The sequence below is a fragment of the Cajanus cajan genome, chromosome 4, assembly GCF_000230855.2.
Source record: "Cajanus cajan strain Asha chromosome 4, NIPB_CcT2T_4, whole genome shotgun sequence".
In the NCBI taxonomy this organism is placed as follows: Eukaryota; Viridiplantae; Streptophyta; class Magnoliopsida; order Fabales; family Fabaceae; genus Cajanus; species Cajanus cajan.
This window is the reverse complement of record NC_138520.1, coordinates 43,841,829-43,850,236: the sequence shown is the minus strand read 5'-3', so window position 1 is coordinate 43,850,236 and position 8,408 is coordinate 43,841,829. Positions and strand designations below refer to the sequence as shown.

General features: G+C 35.0%; 1 protein-coding gene and 1 non-coding gene across 2 annotated transcripts; one reads left to right on the top strand and one right to left on the bottom strand.

The window, feature by feature from the left end:
- Positions 1-817: 817 nt before the first annotated feature.
- LOC145957310 (uncharacterized) lies at positions 818-2,746 on the bottom strand. Its single transcript, XM_083073543.1, has 5 exons — positions 2,518-2,746; positions 2,099-2,211; positions 1,799-1,999; positions 992-1,339; positions 818-934 (listed from the first exon to the last, which is right to left on the bottom strand). Exons 1-5 carry the CDS (start codon positions 2,744-2,746, stop codon positions 818-820), a joined length of 1,008 nt encoding a protein of 335 aa, XP_082929669.1.
- A 2,331-nt stretch (positions 2,747-5,077) lies between these two features.
- LOC114916615 (small nucleolar RNA R71) lies at positions 5,078-5,184 on the top strand. Its single transcript, XR_003805169.1, has one exon. It is a non-coding gene; the product is annotated as a small nucleolar RNA R71 (small nucleolar RNA).
- Positions 5,185-8,408: the final 3,224 nt, after the last annotated feature.

Below are 8,408 nucleotides of genomic sequence, written 5' to 3'. Positions count from 1 at the left end.
TATCTTTTATGCCTATTTTGCCCTTGTCTTTATTTTTCCCATTTTTACCCTTGTATTTTGGGTATCTTAGACATAGGATTTATTTTACTTGTATTTCCTATTTTACCCTTGTATTTTGGGATATTTTAGTCATAGGATTTATTTTCACTTGTATTTCCCATTTTATCCTTGTATTATGGGGTGCCTTAAATTATAGGATTTTATTTTTGGACTAAGGTATTCTATTAGGGTGAGAAATAGGCCTAGACGTATTTTTTTGTGAGCATTGATCTATTTTTGGACTTGGAAAGACAGGCCCAAGTGGAGGGCACCTAGGTTGCATGGTCTTATCATGCACCTAGTTGTAGCTTAGTCAAACCTAAAGATCCCATCCTTGGCCACCAAGTAGCATCTAGGGTTAATTTGGGTTTCCTTTGAAGTGCATTTGGCATTGCAAATTTTGGCCATACACTCCCAAATGCAACCTTAAATGCTTCATCCCCTATAAATACCCTAAACCATGCATCTTGTAAATAATTTGGATTATATGATATTGAGTAAGAATTTTTGCCTCAACATCCCATCCTTAGTCACTAGGTTAACTTCGGCTAGCCTTCTCCTATCTCCACCCTTGGAGAGTGGGAAACCTAGAGTGGCCTCCATCTTCATCTTGGAGTGAGCCAACCACCCTTGAACTTCCATCAAAACGCCTAAACCTTCTCCCACCTTTCACGCCCATTTCCCCTTGAAGACTACCCTCCCTTGGTGTGCCAAGATCATTGGGCAAAGGAGACCCTCCTCATTGACATCTACTTCATCCATGAAAGGGAGGACTCCATCAGACTGTCCATGTTCTTCCAATGGTAGGCTTCCCAAGTTCAATTGCTCTATATGGTTTGACAGATTTAATCACAAATAGGCCTAACCACTTTGATTTGAGTTTGCCCGAAGATAACTTCAATATAGAATTAAACAGTAACACTAATTAATTGGGTTGGAAGTTCCTTCTCACAATATTTTTGTCATGGTAGGCCTTCAATTTACTTTTATACAATTTATTGTTCTCATAGGCCTGCAACCTCAATTCTTCCAATTCATGCAACTGAATTTTTCTCCTTTCACCAACTGCCTTCATATTAAAATTCAAGGCTTTCAAGGCCCAAAAGGCCTTGTGCTTCAGCTCCACAGGAAAGTGACAAGCTTTACCATACACAAGTTGAAATGGGGTAATCCCAATTGAAGTCTTGAATGTTGTTCTGTAAGCCCATAAGGTATCATCCATCTTCATTGCCCAGTCTTTTCTAGAATTAACCACAGTTTTCTCCAAGATCTTCTTCAATTCCCTATTGGAAACCTCAACCTGACCATTGATCTAGGGGTTGTATGCTGTAGCTACCTTATGCCTTACTCCATAGTGCTCAAGCACTTTTCTTAATTGAGTGTTAAAAAAATCAGATCCACCATCACTTATGAGCACCCTTGGAGCACCAAACCTGCAAAATAATTTTTCTTCAAGAATCTAATAATAATCTTGGCATCGACCTTCTGAGTAGTACTTGCTTCAACCTATTTTGATACATATCCACAACCAAAAGTATGTATTCATTTGAATATGAAGATGGAAGTGGACCAACAAAATCAATCCCCCAACAATCAAAAACTTTTACCTCTAGGATATTCTACAAGGATAACTCATGCCATTTTGAAATTCCACCTATTTTTTGGCATTTATCACAACTTTTACAATGCTCATGAGCATCTTTGAAGAGAGATGGCCAGTAGAATCCTGCTTACAACACTTTAGCAGTTGTGTACTCACCATTATAGTGACCACCAAATGGAGAATTGTGGCAGTGCCATAAAATATCTTCGCATTCACTCCCTGACCCACACACCTTCTCAATAAACCATCAGCTCCGATCTTAAATAAGTAAGGGTCATCCCACACATAAAAATTAGAGTCCTTGAAGAATTTCTTTCTTTGTTGCCAGTTATACTCTTTAGGAACAACCCCTGCTGCCTTGTAATTTGCCATATCAACAAACTAAGGTCTTTCACTCATAGAAAATAACTTTTCATTCGAAAATTCTTCCAAGAACTCACTCTCTTGACTAGTCACCTGTTCATTCACAAGTCTTGATAGGTGGTCAGCAGCAGCATGGTTCTCACAATCCTTTTTATCTCTGATTTCCAAATCCTTTGAGTTTGCTTTTGTCAACAAGTATTTGATAGCTACATGATCAGTGAAAATAGTAATTTTTGAACATACTAGGTAAGGACAAAATTTTTTCTAAAGCATACACTATAGTAAGTAATTCTTTCTCAATTGTTGCATAATTCACTTGAGTCTCATTCAACACTCGACTTGCATAATGAATGATATGAAAAATTTTATCCTTTTTTTGGCCCAAAGCAACTCCTATAGCATAACCACTAGCATCACACATAAATTCAAAATCATATTTCCAGTCAGGTGTTGTGATTACAAGAGCTGAAACAAGCTTTTTTTTAACAATTCAAAAGCTTTTAAACACTCACCATCAAAATCAAATTTACTACTTTTAAGAAGAAGGTTACTCACAGGCTTAGTTATCTTAGAGAAATCTTTGATGAACCTTTTATAGAATCCTGCATGCCCTAAGAAGCTTCGGATTCCCTTGACATTTGTTGGTGGTGGAAGCTTAGCAATGACTTCCACTTTGGCTGGGTCAACCTCTATGCCCTTTACTGAAATTTTATGACCTAGTATAATTCCTTCAGTTACCATGAAGTGACATTTTTCCCAATTGAGTACCAGGTTTTCTTTCACACATTACTTCAATACGGTGTCAAGATTTTTCAAGCAAACATCAAATGAGGATCCAAATACTGAGAAATCATCCATAAAAACCTCGATCCATTTCTCAATCAAATATGCAAAAATAGCTAGCATGCATCTTTGAAATGTAGTTGGTGCATTACACAAACCAAATGACATCCTCCTATAAGTAAAGACACCAAAGGGACATGTGAAAGTTGTTTTCTCATGGTCTTGAGGATCCACCGCTATCTGATTATATCCAGAATAACCATCTAAGAAACAATAATATGACTAACCAACTAATCTCTTAAGCATTTGATCCATGAATGATAGAGGGAAATGATCCTTTTGAGTGGCCTGGTTGAGCTTCGTGTAATCTATGCACATTCACCACCCTGTCATTGTTCTGGTTGGAATCAACTCATTTTTCTCATTCTTCACAACTATCATACACCCCCTTTTTAGGAACAACTTAGATCGAGCTGACTAGAGAACTATTTGAGATGGGGCAGATCACACTAGCCTCTAACAAATTAACTACTTCCTTCCTGACTACCTCCTTCACCGTTGGATTCAAGCATCTCTGAGGTTGGGCTACTAGTTTGTAGTCTTACCCCATGTGTATCTTATGCATGCAGTAAGAAGGACTAAATCCCTTTAAATTAGTTAAAGTCCATCCAATAGCACCTTCATTTTCCTTTATCACTTGAACCAACTTATCTTCTTGTTCTTTTGACAACTGGTTACTAATTATGATTATCTTTTCACCATCATTCTCCAAAAAGACATATTTCAATTAAGATGGTAGTTGTTTTAGTTCTAGCTTCACAGGTTTCTCTTTCTCTTTTTTCTTCAATTCATCTTGTAATTGAACATTAGAAGAAAAACTTTCACCCTTATTTAAAATATCAATAACATCCTAAACTTCCTTATCTATGATCTCATCCAATTCCTCATCAATAGTAAACAAAGCTTTTTCAAGTGGTGATGAGCTCCTAAGGTTGCCTTGAGCTTCCAAGTACACATCATCCAATACATGAACTCTAAAGCATTTTTTAGTACCCTTTAGAAACTTTATTTCTTCAAAAACATTAAAGTTGACCTCATCATCATGAACTCTCACCTTCAACTTTCCATCATCCATGTCAATGATAACTCAGGCTGTCTTCATAAATGGCCTACCCAAAATCAAAGGAACCTTTCTTTCTTTTTCTTAGATGGAGCATGAGGGTAAGGTAGGTCTTTAATAGTGACTGTAGAAATTACCTCTTTGCCCTTCTTCTTATTTTTCTTTCTCTACTCCACTTTTTTCTTATACTTTTTCTTTTTCATTTTTTTTTCACTCTCTCCCTTTTTATTTACATCTTCACCTTTATTGTTTTCTTCATGTTCCTTCTCAATCTCCTTCTCAACCTTACCACTCTTCTCATTTTCCTTCTCTTCCAAACTCTTATTTTTCTCACTCACCCCAACACCACTACCTACCACCTTCCCACTTCTTGTAGTTATGGCTTGATATTACTCCTTCGGATTGGTCTTTGCATTTGCTGAAAATGGGCCTCCAGACATGTTAGCTAACTTTTGGTAAGCTGACCCACTTGAACTTCTAGATTTTTTATGGAAGCCTCTGTATTTTTATGATTGGTAATGGACACTTGCATAAATTGATTAAAAGTATCCTTCAATTTTCTAGTTCTTTCATGCATAGAAGGATAGGCAACTTGTTGTTGCTATTATTGTGGTAGTGACCTATTAGACGGGCCAGCTTCATTTTTCCATCCATAACCTTGATTTGTGTTAGTATTATTTCTCCAAACTTGATTTCCCTACATAAAATTGTTAGTATTATAATTGCATAAATTAAAATTACTTACCCTTTGTTGGTTACCCAAGTAATTAACCTCTTATTCATTGGAGTTTCTGTGCAAAAACCATTTGGGTGATCTCCCCCACAAAAATCACATCTAAGTGGAGGGTTTGTTTGAGCTAGAGGGGAATTTATGGCATGGAGTTGTTGTGGTATCTTGGCCATTTGCTTAGTCAAGACTTCAATATGTTGAGGTAGCAACTTATTTTGAGCAAGGATTGAATCATTAGTGCTTAGATCCATAATTCCTCTTTTATGAGATTGATGTCTACCAAGCTCTACTTATTGATTAGAGGATGCCAAAGACTCTGATTAGAGTAGCTTCATTTAGGCCTACAGACACCATAGTACCACCAGCTGCTACGTCCAATAACATCTTCACCTCAGGTTTGATTAGATTAACAAAGAAATAGAGCTAAGCTATGTCTTCAAACCCATGGTTAAGACATTTTCTGAGCAAAGAATTAAATCTCTCCCATGCTTCACAAAATGGTTCATCCACACCTTGCCTAAAAGTAGTGATTTCTGATTTGACCTTGATATACTTGGATGAAGGACAAAATCTATTCACAAACTTATTCTCCACATCACTCCAGCTTGTCAGACTTTGATTAGGATGAGATTGTAGCCATATTTTAGCTTTTCCTATTAAGGAAAATGGAAATAACCTCAAGTATACACCTTCTTCATCACCTTCAAGAATGCCCATTGTACCACAAAGCTCATAAAAATTTGAAAGATGTGAGTACGGATCTTCATGGTCAAGTTCAGAAAATTTTTGTGAGCTAACCAAGTTGAGAAAAATAGGTTTCATTTCCATGGCTCTAGAAGTATTTGGAGCTACAATACTAGAGAATTGCCTTGGACCTTGTTGTTAAGCATAATCTCCTAAGGTCTTTCTAGGAGGCCTAGCTGGTCTAGGTCCACCATTGTGAGTACCTTCTCCTTCTTCAACCATTTCTATTTCAGGGAATGGTTGATTGGAAGAAGTTGATGAAGATGGAACAAAGAATTCCTACTATTACTTCTGGAGTCTTTCCAACTGTCTAAGTCTCCTTGTCCTACTATTATTTCTCCTTGTTGTTCTCTTAATTTCAGCCTCAAAGTGTAATTCTTCGGCTGGAGTCTTTCCTTGCATACAAGTACAAGAAGTCTGCACAGATGGGTGAGTTCAAGAAACAAGACAACTATATATATGATATAAGTATTCATAAAATGAACTATTCACAAAATCACAAGAAATAGAAATTACTAAATATCAGTGCCAAATCCCCAGCAACGACACTAGAGACTTGGTGATGGTTTTTCACTCTTGGCAAGCAGACCAAGTTTTGTTGTAGTAATTTGATATCATCCTCAAAGATTTGGTGCTCCTATATAGTATTTTCCTATCTAGTTTGTGTAGAACATGGTTGAAATATTTATTTAAATTTATAATAGAGCAAATAAAAGCAATAGTGCAACATTAATAGAAAATTTTATATGAGAAAGAAATTGGATTCAAATGTACTTTCTAACTCTTTAATCTTCATTAAATAAATATGATTCCAATTCGATTACTTCCACGTTCATTAAATAACTCAACCAAATTCCTCAAAATTGGGCCCTGAGGTGATTAATCATAAACATGATTCATCTATGATTTAAGATTAACACATTGCATTAAGAACAACAACTTGAACAAAAGTGGCTAACAAAATCAAGTTTATTCCTAGAACAAGAGATTGTTAGGTGTGTGATTAGTTCAGGCTTTCGAAAACATTCCCCAATAGAGTTCAAAAACCAAAAATCATAAAATGAGTGATCAAATCAGATTAAGCATTTAAAGAAAAATCAAACACAAGTAATGGAATTGAATATTATATAGATTTAAGAAGAAATAGAGTTAGTAGTTACGATGAATCCAATCTAAGAGAAACTAGTCTCTCATAGTGAAGGCCATATCAAAAACAAAGAAGAAATTACACAATAGAAAAAGAAGCGAAAATGGGTCCTCATTCCCAAGCAATCCAATCTTCAAATCTAATTTTTAGGCTCTCTATTTCTCCTGGAGTTTCTTTCTCTCTATGTGTCTCTGTCCATCCCTTCTCTCTTTTTAATCCTTTATATATGTTTTGTCTAAAACAATGGAAAGTTTGGATTTTTAACCCAAGGCTACAGCTCTATATCTGTGGCTGCGACTCTAGAAAGTACTTTAGGACGAAGAAAACACTAGAGCTCCAGCTCTGAAATGGGGGTTGTAGCTTTGGATGTCTGGATTGTCCATAATGCTCTATTTCCCTAGGCTGGAGCTCCAGCTTCATGGCTAAAGCTTCAACTTTCTGTAATACTTCTTTTTGTCTCAGGTTCTGTGGCTGTAGCTCTGGCTTTGGAGCTATAGCCTTAGATATCCAACTTCATCAAAATCTACACAAAAGAGAGATATTTTTAGTCAAAGAAAACTACACTCTTGTAACTTCTTAGATTAATCTCAATTTATCTATTTAGGGGGTCAAATACAACCAAAATTAATTACATCTCTCCCAAAAAAAAGTCAAATCAAAGATAAGAACATGTAATTTAGGCACTTATCATGTGCTTATGATTAGAGCTTTGGATGATGATGTTTTTCACAGTCCAAGAAAAGTACATAGTTGGGCATGCTTTCTATGGAGAATGATGATACTTTCTTTGGAGGGAAGATTTCTTTGGAGAGGACAAGGGCTTTTTGTAGAGATGGTATGCGAGTAGTGTAAAGCTAATACTATATCAGTTATAGAGTGAGTCGATGTAGATATGTTTATATTTTTATAATTATTTACAAAATTATAACCGTATTTTCAATACCACAGTGATCCCTCATAAACCGATATAAAATACTCAATATTTACATTATTTGTCCTTAAAATCGATGTAAACATGCTTTACATTTTACAAAAAAAAAATTACAAAAATGTCACAACATTTTTTTTTTACATTGTTTTTACTAAAATTAATGTAGAATTGACAACATTGTTGAGTCCTTTTCTAATACCAAATAACTTTCTCATATAACCTTTACTGTGTTTGATCCATAAGATAGAGATTAATTAAAAATATATTTTCCAAATTAACAATATTTTTAATTCCAAAATTTCTTTTTAAATACAAATCAATTTGTGTAATTGTATTTTTTAACTAAAATCAATTTTGTGAAGTATGTTAGTTCTATTTTTTTATATAAAAAATAAAGAATTAGAATTAATTTAAACACGAAGTATGATTCCCTTGTTTTGTTGTGAGAGGCAACGTTTCAGCTTATTTCCAAGAAAGGGGAATCCAATGCTGATGAGTTAAGTGTATGGGACTCTCCACCTTCTTGGATGGAGATGGAGTCATGCATGGAGCTTCTTCTCTTGGCTGATACCATTGTACTTCTTTCTTAATATAGTGTTTCCTTTTCTTATTGCTTTCTCCTCTTTTCATTCCTTCTGAATCAAAGCATCTACATACATTGTGTACTCGTATCTATTAAATTTCAGTCACTTGAAAATAAATTAATTTCCCAGTTTTTTCTTTCTCCATTTCTAACTTTAAAAAAAAAAATCAATGCCCATTTTAATTAAACTAATTATATACATCTCTTTCTTTTTTTAGTTAGTTGATTACTAAGGAATATTTTCCTTTTTTTTTAAATTTGACAAATATTAAATATATAGACTTTTTTTTGCTAATTTGAATTTTTTACATTCATATAAGAGTCAAAATTCGTTTCTCGTCACCGGCTACAGCTACGGTTCAAGT